The sequence below is a fragment of the Stegostoma tigrinum genome, chromosome 44 (genome assembly GCF_030684315.1).
Source record: "Stegostoma tigrinum isolate sSteTig4 chromosome 44, sSteTig4.hap1, whole genome shotgun sequence".
Classification (NCBI taxonomy): Eukaryota; Metazoa; Chordata; class Chondrichthyes; order Orectolobiformes; family Stegostomatidae; genus Stegostoma; species Stegostoma tigrinum.
Window position 1 is genome coordinate 3,697,501 of NC_081397.1, and position 18,668 is coordinate 3,716,168.

Below are 18,668 nucleotides of genomic sequence, written 5' to 3' on the forward strand. Positions count from 1 at the left end.
AGGACAAAGGAGCCAGCCCCTGCTTACTGGCACCACATCCACAAGCCACCACTCCCTCCACCACTGGCGCTCAGTAGCAGCAGTGTGTACCTCCAACAAGATGCACTGCAGAAATTCACCAAAGACGCTGCGGACAGCACTTTCCAGACTCATAACCATATCCATCCAGAAGGGCAGCAGATATACGGGGAACATCGCACCCTGCAAGTTCCCCTCTGAGCCTCTCACCATCTCGATTTGGGAATAGATCAGCCACTGCTTCAGTGTTACTCGGTCAAAAATCTGGAATTCCCTCCTGAAGGGCATTGAAAGGCTACCAACAGCAGGTGGGCTGCAGCAGTTCAAGAAGGCAACTCACCACCACCTTCTCAAGGGGGCAATTGTGGATGGGGTGGGTGATAAATGCAGGAAATGCCCATGCCAGATGATTGAATAAAATACTTTAACTTCCCGGGCCTGCACCTTCCATTTCCCTATTGTTAGCTTGTTCTGGGATGGTAGGTGCACACTTTGTACCAAATGTTGATGCAAAATATCCCTGGAATTCGTTGGGCATCTCGTTATTTCTGTTGTCAATTTCCCAGACTCAGCGTTGTTGAGTCACCTGCTCTGTGACCTGCGGTGAGAAATGTCTGTACATTGCCAACAGCTTCGGTTTATATTCCTGCCGGTTGGCTCTCTGATGGTAATTATCTCTCTCTTCAATCTGGAGGCGGCCTTTGTTGTCATATTAACATTCTGTTTTCTAACCCTTCAATTCCCTTTGCTTATTGTTTCTGATTATAGATGATACCAAGCTGGATGGCGGTTTGGTGTACTCGGCCATCATTATCCCAAAGCCAAGAAACACTGGTAAAGGATACATTATATATATTTTTGTGACATTTCTGGCTCAGTGAAAGTGGAGATTTTCTCTGGTTCATCTCGACCCTCAGAAAACCCAGCCACTTGTAATATCACTGCTTTCCTCTTGCTTAAAGCCTGGAACAAAGACCTGCCCAAGCTACTCGAATCTTTTTATGTGATTTGAATTTACTAATCACGATAGTGTTTGCAATTCACCTGAATCATTGTCAAATTTCAGAATGTCAACGAAATTGACAACAGGGTAACGGGAATTGGAAGAGGGAAACAGACACTGATGGCTAACTGCGATATTGTTCATCTTGCTCTGAGGGGACACCTAAAGTTTGGGCACTGTTTACTACCCCGATACAACAGCGTAATATCTGAGAGTGGGCCCTTCGGGCCTTAGTCACTGGGGCCATTCGCTCTGGGTCCAAAATCAATCTCATGGGGAGCTTTGTCATTTCCTGTTTCTTTGATGACAGGAAGTTCAGTGGAGGGACAGGTAATGGTGAGGAAGCAGAGAGGCTGCAGAAGGGCCTGGGCAGGCTCAGAGAGTGGGCAAAGAAATTGCAATGGAATACAATGGGGGAAAGTGTGGGGTTATGCGCTTGGGTAGGAATGGAGGCATTGACTGTTTTCCAAATGGGGAAGGTTTTGGAAATCTAAAGCATGAAGAGACTGGGAGTCCTAGTTCAGGGTTCTCTTAAAGTTAACATGCAAGTTCATTTGCCAGTTAATGTAACATTTGCGTTCATTTCAAGACAGCTGGAATACAACATAGACGTAGTGCTGAGCTTGTAAAAGGCTCTGGTCAGACTGTACTTGGAATACTGTGAGCAGCCTTGGGCCCTGTATATCAGGAAGGAAGTGCTGGCCTTGGAGGGGGATCCAGAGGAGATTTACAAGATCCCAGGACATGTCTGATGAGTTGTTGAGAACTGTGTGTCTGTACTCAATGGAGATTCAGAGGATGAGGATAATCTGATTGAAACTTAGGGAATATTGAGAGGCCAGGATAGAGACGAGGACATGAGGGGCACAGCCTCAGAGTGAAGGGATGACCCTTTCGAACTGAGATGAGCAGGAATTTCCTCAGCCATAGGGTGATGAATCTGTGGAACTCATTGCCACAGATGGTTGTGGTAAAGGGATTCGTAAAGGGATCAAGTACTAGGGGAAGAAGGTTAGAGAATACAGTTTAGATACATTTCAGCAACAGTTAGATGACGAAGCAGACTCAGTGGGCCAAATGGCTTAATGCTGCTGTGTTATCATATGGTTCTTAGATTCACTCTTACTGAGTGACCTGTAGTGGATCACACACTTTAGAATCTCAGAATAAGAGTGTTCTGTCCACGTTCTATGTAGCACCCACGCTAAAATGCGCTCAGGTAACTGAATGACCAATACAACTTACGGGCGAGCAGGAGGAGACCATTCAGCCTCTTGGGTGCCTGTGGCCCCATTTAATATGGCCTGGCTGACCCCATCTTGGCCTCAGATCCAGTTTCCTGCCCACACTTGCATTCCTTCTTATCTCTGTTTTCAAACTGTCCCACCACCTTCTCCTGAAATGTTGACCTGTTGTTCCAGATTGTCCCACATGAGGAAACATTCTCTTTCCTTCTGCTTTCCATCTTATATCCCTCAATTAGATCCCCTCTCATTCTTCTAAACTCCAGAGATTATCAGCCAAAACTGCTCAATCTCTCTTCATAAGACAAACCCCTTACCTCAAAAACAGAATGGACAAAATCACCTTACATCTAGACAGCATCTTGAATGTAGAACACATATCTCAAAGTGAGCTAGTCACAGTATTAAGAGGTCGACAGCACAAAAAAATAGCCCACTGAGTCTGTACCAGTCAAAAACAACCACTTCACCATTCTCTAATACCACTTCCCCAGCACACAGCCCATTGCCTTGGCATCCCAAGTGCACATCAAAATCCTTCTTCAATGTGATGAGGGTTTCTGCCACTCCCAACTTCATTGGTAGCGAGTTGTAGGTTCCCCACCAGCCTCTGGATGAAAGCGTTTTCCCTCATTGGTCCCTCCATCAAGGACGAAAAGTTTCTTCCTGCTTACCCAATCTATGGTCCCTCATCATTTGATACATCCCCTTCATGTCCAGCCTCTCAATCTCCTCTGCTCTAAAGATAACAACCCTGATCTCTCCAATCTCTCTCCATCACTGACACTCTCCAGCGTCTAAGGCAACATCCTGGTAAGTCTGCCTCTGCACCCTCTCCCAGTGCTTTTAGATACATTCTGTCATTAAAGTGTCCTTTATTTACACGTCACTGTGACATTGCATCAGGCGGGAAACACTCAAGTTATTTTGCAGTGAAAAAGCTGGCAGATAATTTTTAATCAGCAAAGTTACTTTTTAGCAGGTGGTTAATGGAGAGTCACTGTGGTCCCATTACAGAGAAAGAGAGAGAGAGAGAGAGAGAGAGAGAGAGAGAGAGAGAGACAGCAACAACAACTGTTTTACTGTTTAACCTGTGGGTCACCACATCTAAGGCAAAGGGGAACGATCATTCACAGCAATCTCAACCAGTGCAGGAACTGAACCCCGCGCTTTCAGCACGACCAGACAATCAAGCCCTACATGGCAAAAACATTGGTGGCTCAGTGCTTAGCACTGCTGCCTCATATTGTCTGTGTGTTTCCGCCAGGTGCTCCAGGCTTCTCCCATTGGTCTAAACGTGTGCAGGTTAGGTGGATTGGTCATGCTAAATTGCTCATAGTGTCCAGGGGTGTGTAGATTAGGGAGATTAATCATGGGAAATGCATGGTTACAGGGGCAGGGTAGCAGCGCAGGTCTGGGTGGGATGTTCCTTGTAGTTTAGTAGAGACTTGATGGGCCAATGGCCTACTTCTACACTGTGGGGAATCCACTACTGTCAATGTTTAGCTCAACGGTGTGGGTCAATTTATTCTGATCTGAGCACTGCACTTTGATGAGATTCACTTTCAATTTCTAAACTAATGGGGAGGTAATTTTGTCAGATGTCCAAGGGGTACTCTGAGGACTTGAATTTGAACCTTGTTGTGGCAGGTAATGGATTTGAATTCAACTTTAAACAAAGCAGATCTGGAGTTGAGATTTTAATGATGAACATTGTCAGGAACAAAGAACCATCTGGTTCACTTGTGAAGACTAACATGAGAAGGCATTTCTTCTCTAAGGGAGCTAGGAATCTTTGGAACTTCTTGGCACAGCGAACATGTGTATTTGTTGCGGCAGGGGTGAGGCAGATGTAAGGCTGGGATTGATAGATTCTTGATCAGCCAGGGAATCAAAGGAAAGGGCAAGAAAGTGGACACGAGGAATGGTGGATCAGCCACAGTCCAACAGAATGCAGGCTCGAGGGGCTGAATGGCCTCTTTCCATTCCTGTCTCTGATGGTCCTTTTGGGAGCGAAATCTGCCGTTCTTACCTGGTCCGCTCCGCACTTTACTCTTATCACTTTGCGGACATCTCATCCACTTGCTCAGCATGAAGGCAATCTGTCGGAGGACATTCTGAGATTGGCATCCATTGCCACCTTGGCAGAGCTGGCCATGCCCTGTTCAGAGTACAGAGAAATAACATTCATCATCGTCAGTTTTAGGCTTGTTCCAATGGTGTGCGTTTCTCAGAGGAATTGGTCTGTGTAATAACCCCAGATGTTCACAGCTCATCCTGTACACTCTCACTGTCTTCCAGATAAAGTGTTATTCTCACCACCCAGCCCCTCTGTCCCCCACGCTCACTGTCTGCCCCCTCTGTGCCTGTGCGCTCACCACCCACCTCCTCTGAATATCCAGCTTGTAGACTTGACACAGAATTGGTTCATCCAGTTTAATGTGGATCAGCGAGAGGTTATCTGCTTTGGGAGCATAACCAGGAAAACAAGTTGTTATCCGAAAGGTGACAGATAGGGATGCGGGGGCGCAATTAGACCTGGGAGTACCTCGTACACCAGTCACTGACAGTGAGCATTGCAGCAGCAGCAGACGGTGAAGAAGGCAACAGGACGGTGGCCTTCATAGCGACAGGGTTCGAGTCCAGGAGCAGGGCTGTCTTGCTGCAATTGTACAGGGAGAGACCACGTCCTGCAGTATTGTGTGTGCAGTTTGGGGTCTCCATCTCTGAGGAAGGATGCCGTGGCTATGGAGGGAATGCAGCCGAGGTTTCCCAGACTGATTCCTGGGATGGCAGGACTGATGGATAAGGAGAGGCTGGATCGATTAGCATTATATTCACTGGGGTTTGGAAGAATGTGGGGTCATCTCACAGAAATCTATAAAATTTTAACAGGACTAAACAGTGGTGAACACAGATGTTGCTGATGGCCAGAGTATAAGGCGAGGGTGCGTGAGTCCAGAATCAGGCAGTCACAGGCTAAAGGAAACAGGGAAGGACTGAGATGGGGACAAATGTCTTCACCCAGCGGACCCTTGATGGCAGGGATTTGAGATTTTGTGCTGTCCATTCCCAGCTTGAGTATCCATTTGATCTCCTGGTCAGTGGGTCAGAACAGATTAGCCAATGAATTGAATCGACTCTGCATTTATTTTTTTAATTGTGGTGAGCTGGAAATAATTCTCGGCAGAATTGTTCTCCAGATCTATCTAAATTAGCGTCAAAGTTCATCATTTTCAAACATATATCCAGCTCTCTTTTCATACCTCATATGGAATCCACCTCCACCACTCTCCCAGGCAGCACATTCCAAATCCGAACAACGTTCCGAGTAAAGATTTTTCTCCTCATCTCACTCCTAGCTGTCTTGGTGACAATCTTGAAATTGTGACCCTTGGTTACTGACATAGTGGAAACAAAGTATTGAACTTCACTCTCTCAAAATTCTTCATAATTGTGAACACGTCCATAAAGTTTCCTTTTAATCTTCTCTGCTCCAAGGGGAATAAGCCTGATTTCATTAGTCTTTCCATGTAAGTAAAATCTTTCATTCCTGCTGTCATTCTCGTAATCTCCTTTGGACCCTCCCCAGAGACTTCTTCCTTAAGTAAGGTGCCCAGAACTGAGAACAAACACAGTCTGAGCAATGTGGTCTTAGCAATGACTTGTAGAGATGTAGCATTACTTCCTTGTTTTGAGACTCAATGTCTCTATTTTTAAACTCAAGGATCCTTTGAAACTGCTTCACAACTGTTTCAACTTGCCTGGCCACCTTCAGAGAATAATGCACATGAACCCCAAGATCTCTCTGCTCAATACTCCCCTCAAAGCTGTACCCTTAAGCTTGTATTGTCTCTCTGTGTTTTTATTAGCAAAATGCTCAAGCTCATATTTTTTCTGCATTGAAATTTATCTGCCAGGTCTCTGCCCATTTGGCCAACTTGTCAATGTACCTGTGAAGTCACTCAGTGTCATCCTCACAATTCACTCTTCTCCCTGGCTTAGTATCAACTGCACATGAAGAGATTTTATCCTCAACACCCAACTCCAAATCATTTATATATAATCAATACAGTTATCAATATATACCTGCCAGTTTCACCAAAGTCAATGGGTGAGTATATTTACCAGTCTGTTCTTGTTAGTTTCTGCACTGTGAATTAACAGAGACAATGTTACCCTGTCTCTGTCAGTTTCTGCTGCGTTAGCATGAGTACAGTTACCAATGTATGCCTCTCTGTTTCTGTCTTGCAATTTGTAAATGTTCTTATCAAAATATACCTCTCAGTTCCTGCTTAGTGAATGTGAGTGCTGTTACCAATATATGTCTGTGAGATTCTGCTCTGTGAATAGGAGAGTCTAGTTATCAGACTGTACTTATCACTTTATGCTCTGTGAAACTGGGAATGCAGTTATCATTATGACTGTCAGTTTTAGCTTTGTCAGTGAGAATGTAGTTTTTAATCTCTCCCTGATAGTTACTGCAGTGTGAATGCCTGACTGAAATTAGCAGAAACCAAAAGACACTGATAACTATAGTCACATATTTACATTGTGGTAAATGTGTCATCATCATCGGTTTGTGTGCTTCTTCAATATGAATAAATGGGTTTAGTTATTGATCTGTACATGTCAGTTTCTCCTCGTTTATCAAAATGGCTTAGTTCTCTGAAAGCCAGTATTATTCTCTGTAACTGCATGATTCACTCTGTGATAGTTATTGTTAGGATGTTGAGGCTGCGTCTTAATCTCTTCTGCATTGCGTGATTTATGAGTTAAGTGTCAGTCCATGTGGTAGGTGAGGGGATGGAGACGTTGAGGACATGGGGTGATAATAGGAGGGGAACTGCTTTATTCTGAGAACCATTCTGATGAATGGTCACACATTTCTGATATGGTTAGAGAATGTGAGATCTGTGGCATCACTAATATAGAACATAGAACAGTACAGCACAGAACAGGCCCTTCAGCCCACAATGTTGTGCCGACCATTGATCCCCATGTATGCACCCTCAAATTTCTGTGACCATATGCATGTCCAGCAGTCTCTTAAATGACCCCAATGACCTTGCTTCCGCAACTGCTGCTGGCAACGCATTCCATGCTCTCACAACTCTCTGTGTAAAGAACCCGCCTCTGACATCCCCTCTATACTTTCCACCAACCAGCTTAAAACTATGACCCCTCATGCTAGCCATTTCTGCCCTGGGAAATAGTCTCTGGCTGTCAACTCTATCTATGCCTCTCATTATCTTGTATACCTCAATTAGGTCCCCTCTCCTCCTCCTTTTCTCCAATGAAAAGAGACCGAGCTCAGTCAACCTCTCTTCATAAGATGAGCCCTCCAGTCCAGGCAGCATCCTGGTAAACCTCCTCTGAACCCTCTCCAAAGCATCCACATCTTTCCTATAATACGGCGACCAGAACTGGACGCAGTATTCCAAGTGCGGTCTAACCAAAGTTTTATAGAGCTGCAACAAGATCTCACGACTCTGAAACTCAATTCCCCTGTTAATGAAAGCCAAAACACCATATGCTTTCTTAACAACCCTGTCCACTTGGGTGGCCATTTTAAGGTATCTATGTATCTGCACACCAAGATCCCTCTGTTCCTCCATACTGCCAAGAATCCTACCCTTAATCCTGTACTCAGCTTTCAAATTCGACCTTCCAAAATGCATCACCTCGCATTTATCCAGGTTGAATTCCATCTGCCACCTCTCAGCCCATCTCTGCACCCTGTCAATGTCCCGCTGCAGTCTACAGCAGCCCTCTATACTGTCAACGACACCTCCGACCTTTGTGTCGTCTACAAACTTGCTGACCCATCCTTCAATCCCCTCAAACAAGTCATTAATAAAAATTACAAACAGTAGAGGCCCAAGGACAGAGCCCTGTGGAACCCCACTCACCACTGACTTCCAGGCAGAATATTTTCCTTCTACTACCACTCGCTGTCTTCTGTTGGCCAGCCAATTCTGTATCCAAGCAGCTAAGTTCCCCTGTATCCCATACCTCCTGACCTTCTGAATGAGCCTACCAATACAACTGCTCGTTTCTCACCGAAATCAGAATTACAGATATGGTACAGCACAGAGGTGTACAAAATGAACAGAGGTAGAGATAGAGGAGTGGAGTTAGCTTTGACGAGGGGACATGGTTTTAAAGTGAAAGGAGGTAGATATCGGGGAGACATCAGAGGTAGGTTCTTTGCTCAATGTGTACCTGTCAGTTATTACTCTGTGAATTTGCATCTAATAATAATATTCTTCATGTCAGTATTTGCAACATAAATGTGTGAGCATATGTCTCCACCACTCCCTGTCAGTTATTAGTTATCAATTATCAACCTGTACCTGTCAGTTTCTGGGTTTTGAATGTGGAAATAAATTTATCATTCTCTCCTAGTCAGTTTATGCTGTGTAAATGGGCAAGAAAAATGATCAGTCCTTGCCTGTCATTTCCTGCTGTTTGAATACGAATGTCATGATAAATCTGTACCCATCAGTTCCTGCCATGTGAATGCGAGTTTCAACATCAGCTTTCTTTTGTCTGTTTCTGGAATGTCAACGAGTCTTCATAGATATCAATCTGTACCTGTCAGTTTTTACTGTTGTGTATCAATGTGTCTTGATTCTCTGGCAACCAGTAATATTCTCTTTGACTGAGAGATACATTCTGACATAGCTATTGAGGTGTCCAGACAGGCTATTAATCTCTTCTGCATTTACTGTCAGTTGGCAGGATCTAGGAGGGGTCATAGAAGTGGGGCTGCTTTCCTCTGAGAACCATTCTGAATCAGTAACACGTTTTCTAGTTTGCGTGCTGAGTGTCGGTTTTCTATACCGCACGTCCCGCATGCTGGTTCTGTGTGTCAGTACGGGATCTTTTTTCTGGGTTCTGTAGTATCAATGAGGTATTTAGATTCATTTTCTGTTGGACATTTTTAGTGCTCTTTCAATAAAGAGAGTTATGTTCTGCAACTATCTTTCTATTTCTACGTTATATATTTATACTAATACTCTAAACAACAGAATGTCATTTCCTTCATCACCAGGATCAGAATCAGGATGAGGTGCAGTGCAGAAGTAGACCATTCTGCCCATTGTGCTTGCACTGGGACATTCTATTCCGCATACTAGTTTCCAGTATTTGGTGAGAATGTGAGCTTCTTCCACTCACTCCTAGTGTCTATCTGGTAGTGCCAACTTGACATTAATTCTGTAGTTATCAGCCTTTGAATAGCTGGAGTGCCAGCTTTGCGATGTCTGCAACAGTCTCAGGTGCTGTATATGGATTTCATTCTCCTTTCCTGTTCATTTGTGGTTTTGTATCTGAATGCAGCATAAACTCTGCAGATATTCACTGACCCTGTATGATTGAGGGATTAATTTTGCACTGACATTTGTCCTTACCAGTGAGGCTTAATTTCGTTGCATTCAATCTCAGTTTTTTCCTTTTAATTTGAGTGCACAGTGGACTTTGTCAATCATAACTAGACAATGTAACAAATAAACATCGAACACCAAATCTCCTCTCTGTTGTGATTGGTGAGTTTGTGCATCAGTTTACATTTGTCCATATCTGGAAATCTGTGTAAGGATAAATTTCATTATCTTCCTTTCGTCATTCAATGACTGGCTGTGAGCGAGTTTTCTTGCATGCTCCTCGTCAATATATCTTTAAAGACTGTTACTGATTCAAGTCACACTGACTGTTTCTGTATGTCTCCTTGTGTTTCTAGCTCATGTCATGTCATGATCTGATACTCCTCATAAGATTCATGTACTGTAAAACAGCTTTTTCATACATTGACTCTCGCAGAAACATGTCCACTCTTTCTCAGTCTCTTGACCAGAATGTCAGCATGGATGAAGTGAGTTTTCATCAGTACTTTATTCAGTCTCTGGTATTATCTGTCAATCTGCTTCTCATTATTTGTCATTGTATTTCACAGTGCATGAGTATCTTTTTAAAATGAACACATCACTTTCAGAAGTTGCAGGAGTGTGTTTGATTTTTCTAATCTCTACTGCTCAACATGAATGAGTCTTCATCTAATCCCCTCAGAGTCAGGGCCTAAAAGTGAAGGCATTTCTCCCTTTGTCAGTCTCTGATTCTGCGTTTATTCTAGATTGGTCAGTCCCTGGTCTGAACGTTTATTCCAAATTTTGCTCATGTGACTGGCATCCAACAGAGAAGAACATGGAAACTAACATGAGTGTACTAGGGAAGGTCGAGAGTAACTTCAAACCCTTTGTAGAAATTTGAAAACAAAATGAAAGGAGATGTATAATGTTTCTTGTTGGACTGAAGGAAAAATTAAAAGCAATGTTAAATCCTGTAACGTGAAGAAATGGAGAATAATGTTGTGATAAGGGTGGGGACAGCAGTTCCTCTGCAGCCTCGATACATTCGTAGAAATAGAATGCTGACTGATTGGGTTTAGTGTCGTTAGCTGTTTTTCATTGGCGCAAACCCAAAGGGCCAAAGGGCCTTTTTCTGTGCTGCACACTTCTATAACTTGAGGTTGTTTGGGGAGATCACTTTGAATGTACCATTTTCTATGATTCGCAGCATGTACAGAACGTTTGGTTGTTCCACATTGCAACATGCACCTTTGGACAGTGAGAGTTTGTGTGTGTGTGTGTGTGTGTGTGTGTGTGTGTGTGTGTGTGTGTGTGTGTGTGAGTCAGAGGGTTAGAATTATTCCACAAAGAATTAATTCTGTCCTTCTCATTTACTGATAAGCTTCATATAAACGTGTTTCATCCATTTTAGTAACTCTTGTCCTCTCAGTGAGCAGTTTCTTCCCATTTCTGCACTGAACTGAGGTATGGCTGTTGCCACTATGTTACAGCATGATCTATTTGTTTGTCTTGATTGTAAGTTTGAAAATGCCCTTAGTCAGTGCAGATTTAATGCTGTTCCCGAGTGTCTGTTCCAGATGACCGTTCAGTCTATCCATCTTCAAAACCGGTGTCAATGTCAATGGGCTACATACCTGCTGATTGTTAGAAGCAGCTAGTCACACATGGCTTTCTACCGAGGAAATATGATAACATCCAGGTCCTTCCAGTATTTGCCTGGAGGAAGAGAGAATACACGCTTCCTGTAAAATCCTGAAAATGTGAGATAATAGGAACGGCGGATGCTGGAGAATCCGAGATAACAAGGCGTAGAGCTGGACGAACATAGCAGGACAAGCAGCTTGGCCTGCTGTCTTCATCCAGTTCTACACCTTGTTATACAGAAAGTCTGGCAATATTTCCACTGTTCACGGCACAGTATCTAAAAACAGCGTGAAACAGAAGCCAATCGATGAATTTCCATCAGTGCTGAGAGGATAAAAAATACCACAAGACTGACCCCCAGCAGCTTCTTGCCGCTGTGTCTCCCTCAGCAGGCCCACACACAGACCGAGAAAGGCCTCTCTCTCCCCGCCCCCAGGCCGCTCTCTCTCCAAGTTCCGGGACCAGTTCCTGCCCCGCTCGGCCTCTTACCAACAGCCCCCGGTTCTCCCTGAACTGAGCCCGAATCAATGCCGGTCTCGGAGCCCCACTCTGTGTCCCAGACTCACATCTCGATGCGCTGCCGGAAGGAGCCTGCTGCTCCCTCGCTTCCCTGGGCGCTGGTCTCTCCATTGCGGTCTGTTTCAAACAAACCTCTTCCACTCACTGAGTAAATGCCCCTCAATGGCAGCGCAGGGGGAGGGCCTCACGCATGCGCTGCTCTGGGTTGTGTGTGACAAAGGGACAGGGCAGTGCAATGCGTCTGGTGGGATGCTGTTCAGAGGGTCGGTGTGGGCTTTTAGTTGGTCTGAATTGTCTGTTTCCACACTCTAGGGATTGTATGATGATTCTATGAAGTTTGCTGCAAATTAGGTGCATAAATGTGAACTATATGCTAATGTTTTGAACTGCTCATATAAACTACTTTCCTGTTTTCATATAGAATAAACGTTAGACTATAATTTTGAATGCTCCGGTTTCCTCCCACAGTCCAAAGGTGTGCAAACTAGGCGGGTTGGCTGTGCTAAATTGCCCGTGGTGCCCAGGGATGTTTCGGTTAGGTGGGTTAAGCACGAGATATAAAGGGTAGGGGAATAGGTCTGGGTCTGCTCTTCAGAGGGGCGATGGGGACTTGTTGGACCAAATGGCCTGGAGGGGTTTTGTGTGTGGCAGCATCTTCAAAGGAAAAAGAAACAAAATTAACATTCTGGATCCCGTGACCTTTACGCAAAACTGATGGTGGCCGGGGAAACGTCAGTTTATATACAGAAGCAAAAGGAGAGTGTGATGGGGTTTGGAATAAATGATAGGATAGAGCCTAACAGAGAGAAGAATATTTGGTCAGAGCTGTTGACGATCAGGCTGGGAGGTTGAATAGTAGTTAATGGGGACTATTAGTGGCTGACAGTAGGTGGTGGATAATGGCAGGGTATGTGGTAACAAGGCCTTGTGAGGGGTAGAGTTTAGGCACAAAAAATATTCATCTCGATATTAAGTCTGGAGGGCTGCAGGGTCCCCAAGTGGAAGATGAGGTGTTGTTCTTCTAGCTTGTGTTGAGCTTCAATGGAACTCTACAGCAAGACAGAGACAGAGATGTTGGACTGGGAACGAGGTGGTGTATTAAAGTGTCAGGCAACAGGAATTTCAAGGTCTTTTTTGCAAGCAATACATCGATGCTCTTCAAAATGATGAGCCAGTCTATGCTTTGTTTCACAACTGGATGTTTTAAGAGAATTTGGACAGTCTTTGTTACTGGGCAAGAATGATGCAGACTTTTCAAAGAAAAAAAAATGCCGGGTGTGGGCATCACTGACTGGTCTGAGCATTGATTGGCCCTCCTAAAATGCGCGTGAGAAGGTGGTAGTGAACTGCCTTCCTGAACCATTGCAATCTCTGAGCTGTAGGTCGACCCACATTGCCGGTAGTAAGGGAATTGCAGGATTTTCACGGATTGACACAGGCTGAATGGCCAATATATGTCCAAGTCAGGATGGTGAGTGGCTTGGAGAAGATCTTGCAGATCATGCTGTTCCCGTGAACCTGCTGCTGTTGTCTTTCAAGATGGAAGTAGTTGTGGGTTTGGAAGGTGCTGTCTAATTTTATGTTTGAGAGAGTGGATGTTTGTGAATGTGGTGCCAATTAAACAGGAGCAGCTTTTTCATGGATAGTATCTCGCTTGCCGTGTGCAGTTGGAGCAGCACTAACACATGACTTAAATGTTGGAGATTTTGGACAGGTTTGAGAAATCAGGAGGTAAGTTCCTTGCTGCAGTATCCATAGCCTTAGACATGCTCTTGTTGCCACTGCATTTATTGGGTGAGTCCAGTACAGCTTGTGGTTCATGGTAGCTTTCAGGATGTTGATAGTGGAAGATACAATGATGCTGAGGCCCAAGTCAAAGGATGCCTTACTGCACGTCTCTGTGATGCAGTTTTACACTCACACACTGATCAGACTTGATATAGCCTCCATCCACCCTAACAGCAAGTTCCATCACAACAATCCCCACTACAATCCCAAATCTCTATGGTATTGTATCGATTAATGTGAGTGACAGTGAACAGAATTGGACATGTTGCACTGACCCTGAGAACAATACTCCTGTATTACAGCAGGGCAGTCAATGTTCCTTCTCCTCTCGGAAAGTCTGCCCAGGCACACACTCACCTTGACTAGAGGTTAGCTACATCTCCCCATGCTGAGAAACTTCACGGTCTGTGTGTCTATGTTTAGTGGAGAACAGCTGATCTCCGCTGGGATTGATTTTGTAATGTTCACTGTCAGAGCAGGAGGAGCAAATACAATTGAAAACATTGGAAAGGTTCACTAAAGTGAAGGCCAAGCCGATAGTGAAAGTGACCAAGAAAGCAGAAAAGAAATGAACCCATAGGTGCAACATGTAACCATCTGAAACCAAAGGTTCCTGTCAGAGACACCGATATGTCTCAGGAAAGAGCTGAGCCCGGCTCAAAGGGTCCCTGTCCTGGTTCCGATTGGAGACATAGACATTAATTAATTTGAATCACTCAAAGCATGCTTTCTTGGCTCCATTTACACCCAGTTCCTCTCGCACATTCTACAATGAATCAGTGTGAGGACACACCCTCTCATTTTTACTGACCATCAGTTCGGGTGCACTTGCAGTTCAGGAACAAAAACAAAGTTACTGGAAATGCTCAGCAGATTTGGCAGCATCTATGGAGGGGAAAAAGTGAACATTTCAGGTCCGATGACCCTTCCTCAGAACTGGATGCAGAGAGATGAAGCTGAGGCCTTTGCTGAGTACAGAGCGTTCAGCATCAGAGAGCAGAAGGTTAGGAGGGATGGCCAATACCCAACATGATGTGGGGTGTTTGTGGGAGGGGATAGAGTCAGAGGGAAGGGAAGGAGCGGTAGGTTCCAGACAGCCATTGGTATTTTTGAGTTGATGCATCTTGTGGGCCTGATTGCCTGATCAGAAGAGAAAAAAAAATTCCTTGTTAGTCTGACGAATGAGCCGGAGCATGAAGTGGAACTGAGGACTGGTACAGCTCTGAGCCAGTGTGTTACGATGCTGTTGGAGAGAGAGGTTGAGACTATGCATGTGCAGCCGCATCGCATTGAGGGTGGATCTCAGAATGTGGCCAGAGCTGCTGTCCGTGGAACGTTGAACATCATGGTGGTATCTATGATCCTGGGAGGATTCAAAACATGAGGGATGAAACTTGAGTTGGAATCCACGTGGTGTGAGTCTGAGCCGGAGGCAGTCACTGAGGAATGTGATATGGCTGTGGAAAGTGATATTGGCTGGATGAAGAGTCTCGGCCCGAAATATAAGCTTTTGTGCTCCTAAGATGCTGCTTGGCCAGCTGTGTTCATCCAGCCCCACACTTTCTTATCATGGCTGTGGAAAAGTCAGTTTCAGTTCCTGTCCGTTTCTATTTTACACATTTAGGGAGAGAGTAACACTGGCGCAGAAACCCCGCTTCATAACACAGCCCTCAAGAATTGATTTTGTGTGATTCAGCTGGAGCAATGGAAACTGACACTGTCGTATTCTACAGCATCTGCAGTTTCTGCTATCTTTGAAATGGAAGCTGACATGCTGTCTCCTGAAAGAAAGGCCGGCACATGGGCGTTTAATTGTATCACAACTGCTTTTAAAAGTTCCAGGTTTTATTATCTTCGAACATGAAGCTTGAGTCGCAGCTGGAGGCGGAGCTGGACATTTCTCTGTCTGTCACTCAGTTTCCTGCCCGGGCCGCCTCTCTGTCAGCTCTTTCTCAGTCAGGTCGGGGCGGGCTGTATAAAGAAGGAAGGTGAGGCAGCTCGGCTCTCACTCGGCAGCGATTGCAGTGAAGAAGCGTGATGTCTGGGCGAGGCAAAGGAGGCAAAGGCCTGGGAAAAGGCGGGGCGAAGCGGCACCGCAAAGTGCTCCGTGATAACATCCAGGGCATCACGAAACCAGCCATCCGGCGCCTGGCTCGCCGTGGCGGTGTCAAGCGCATCTCGGGCTTGATCTACGAGGAGACCCGCGGGGTGCTGAAGGTTTTCCTGGAGAATGTGATCAGGGATGCGGTGACCTACACTGAGCACGCCAAGCGCAAGACGGTCACTGCCATGGACGTGGTGTACGCTCTGAAACGCCAGGGCCGCACTCTCTATGGATTCGGCGGCTGAGCAACTCGTCCCTTTTCCAGCGAACCCAAAGGCTCTTTTCAGAGCCACCCAAACCCTCCGATTGAGAGCGGAGACCTGAGGACGGGGAAAGGCAACACATAGGGCTGGTGCAGCGACTTTTAATTTTGAACCAATCCTTTAAGGAAATATATTAAGTTCGTGCCCCGCGTTGCAGGAGAGAGAGCGCGGATTGTGAAATTATACTCTGCAGAAAAGTGTTTTATAACCAAGGTATCCCTGCACTACAGATAGAGGTTTCACGGCCATTCGAGACGATACTGTTCTGCAGCTGGTTATGCCCTTTCTTGTGAATACCAGTCTATCGGTAATACTACCAGTTGTCCATACCATGAATAATAATTTGCTCTGTCCGTAATTTTCGGCCCAGGCGCTAATTGCATATTGCAGTGTTTGTACTTCATTCACGCTTCCAGGAATGATACTTTGTTCATTTTGATTCTGGGAGCCGTGCCGATGTTTTAGTGGCGAGTTCATTCTAACTGCCTGTCAGAGACACATCAGGAAATGATTCAGAGCCCACTCCGCGCTGACTGCAAGTTAGGTTCACAAGAAAATTTTGTAAAGCATAAGATATAACCTTAGTTGCAGACACATGGGAGTTCTCGTTTTAAAATTACTTCAGCTCTTTCTGAAATCGGCGGGCGATTTGAAATTGACCAACTGTCATTTCAACTTAACCAATCAGCCTCCAACAACTATTTTGCTGCCTTTCCTGTCCTTCAACGGCTGTTTCTCAGGGGGTTGAGGGACGGGGCTGTATCCAATCCAGGCTCTAGGGCGGGCTCTCCATTCCCTTAAATAGGCAGCGCCGCAGCAGGCTCAGCATTGATAGCAGCGGCCTGTGTGTATTACAGAGAGAATGGCCAGAACCAAGCAGACAGCGCGCAAATCCACCGGAGGGAAAGCTCCCCGCAAGCAGCTGGCGACCAAAGCGGCCCGCAAGAGCGCTCCGGCCACGGGCGGAGTGAAAAAGCCTCATCGCTACAGGCCCGGCACGGTGGCTCTGCGGGAGATCCGCCGCTACCAGAAATCCACCGAGCTGCTGATCCGCAAACTGCCGTTCCAGCGCCTGGTGCGGGAGATCGCTCAGGACTTCAAGACCGACCTGCGCTTCCAGAGCTCGGCCGTGATGGCCCTGCAGGAGGCCAGCGAGGCTTACCTGGTGGGGCTGTTTGAGGACACCAACCTGTGTGCCATCCACGCCAAGCGGGTCACCATCATGCCCAAAGACATCCAGCTGGCCCGCCGGATCCGCGGGGAGCGCGCCTAAAAGGAGCGTGCCCCACCCTGCACATTCACCCCGAAAAACAACGGCTCTTTTCAGAGCCACTATACTATACAGAGAGAGCGGCAATCGTCAGGCACGATGGACTTTAGTTAATGCTATAGATGTCGTCTCAATGCAACAGCTCTTACAGAAACTTAATGTGTCTGAGATGCACTAATTCATCTTAAAGACAAGACGCAACTCGGGGCAATCAGATTTATACACTTTCACTAATCGCAACAAATTCAAGTACTGCACTCCACGTTTTATAATTTATACATTTCTAATTGAAACGCCTCTGAGTGCGAATTGCTTCCCTTGGCGTTTCCCCAGCTGTAACTGAACTTGGCGGAGGAGGATGGTGGAAAATAATCGCCAATTTCAAAACCCACCACAACATACAAACTATGTTTATATTTTTGTTCGTGCACTCGAAATTTTGCGCAATCTCCCACTAGTGGATTCGTTCGACCAACTGAGGAGGGTCGGGTCAGTCTCGAATGGCCTCTTTGTGGCGCAGAGCTATTCCATGTCTCTATTTCCCTGTCAGCGTCTGGGTGGGAATGCCCCTTTGAGTCACTGTCCCTGTAGCAAAACCTCCAACTTTATTCGTCCCGTCCGGCAGCTGTTCTAGTGTTATCTCTCAAGGAGAAAACAAAAGGGATTATTTTTGCTCATTTAGACGTCCGTGCTCGCACATAAAATGCAAATTAATTAGCCAGCATTGACGGTCTAGCTGCTTTTCACTGATGTGGTGGGTGGCTCTTAAAAGAGCCTTTGTGTTCGCAAATTCAAGAACGGCCTCTTCACTTTTTAGCGGAGCCCCCTGCGGCGGTTTTCTTGGGCAGCAGCACAGCCTGGATATTAGGCAGCACCCCGCCCTGAGCGATGGTCACCCCTCCCAGCAGCTTGTTGAGCTCCTCGTCATTGCGCACGGCCAGCTGGAGGTGCCTGGGGATGATGCGGGTCTTCTTGTTGTCCCGGGCCGCGTTACCGGCCAGCTCGAGGATTTCAGCCGTCAGGTACTCGAGCACCGCAGCCAGATAGACCGGCGCTCCGGCACCCACACGCTCAGCATAGTTACCCTTTCTCAGGAGCCTGTGAACACGGCCCACCGGGAACTGCAGGCCAGCTCGGGAAGACCGGGACTTGGCCTTCGAGCGAGCTTTCCCTCCACTGCCCTTTCCTCTCCCAGACATTACCACAACCTCGCAAACACTTTCACAGAGAATGCTGCAATGTGGCCCCATCCCGCCCTCTTATACCTTCGGGAGGAATGGGGGTGCGGCCATTGCTGATTGGTCACATTGTTCGGTATCTCCTAATGTCGTTTCCATTCCCAATCAGATATCTGCTTCCCTCACCAATCCGGAGAGGGCCCGGGGAGGAGGCGGGAACGTCCCGGCGCCAAATCATCAACCGCTTTCTTTCAAACTCGGAAAGCC

General features: G+C 46.1%; 2 protein-coding genes and 1 pseudogene across 2 annotated transcripts; 2 read left to right on the forward strand and 1 right to left on the reverse strand.

Moving 5' to 3' along the window:
- Positions 1-15,935, forward strand: part of LOC132206921 (uncharacterized) — a 1,098,881-nt pseudogene extending 1,082,946 nt beyond the window's left edge.
- Positions 15,936-16,809: 874 nt separating this feature from the next.
- Positions 16,810-17,226, forward strand: LOC132206932 (histone H3). Its single transcript, XM_059642044.1, has one exon. It carries the CDS (start codon positions 16,816-16,818, stop codon positions 17,224-17,226), a length of 411 nt encoding a protein of 136 aa, XP_059498027.1. The 5' UTR covers positions 16,810-16,815.
- An 803-nt stretch (positions 17,227-18,029) lies between these two features.
- Positions 18,030-18,449, reverse strand: LOC132206929 (late histone H2A.2.2-like). The gene has a single exon (XM_059642041.1). The coding sequence runs from the start codon at positions 18,420-18,422 to the stop codon at positions 18,030-18,032; it is 393 nt and encodes a 130-aa protein (XP_059498024.1). The 5' UTR covers positions 18,423-18,449.
- Positions 18,450-18,668: the final 219 nt, after the last annotated feature.

What these genes read in the sequence shown, in the direction of transcription:
- LOC132206932 (XM_059642044.1), top strand. Translation starts at nt 16,816, where the DNA reads ATGGCCAGAACCAAGCAGACAGCGCGCAAATCCACCGGAGGGAAAGCT.
- LOC132206929 (XM_059642041.1), bottom strand. Translation starts at nt 18,422, where the DNA reads ATGTCTGGGAGAGGAAAGGGCAGTGGAGGGAAAGCTCGCTCGAAGGCC.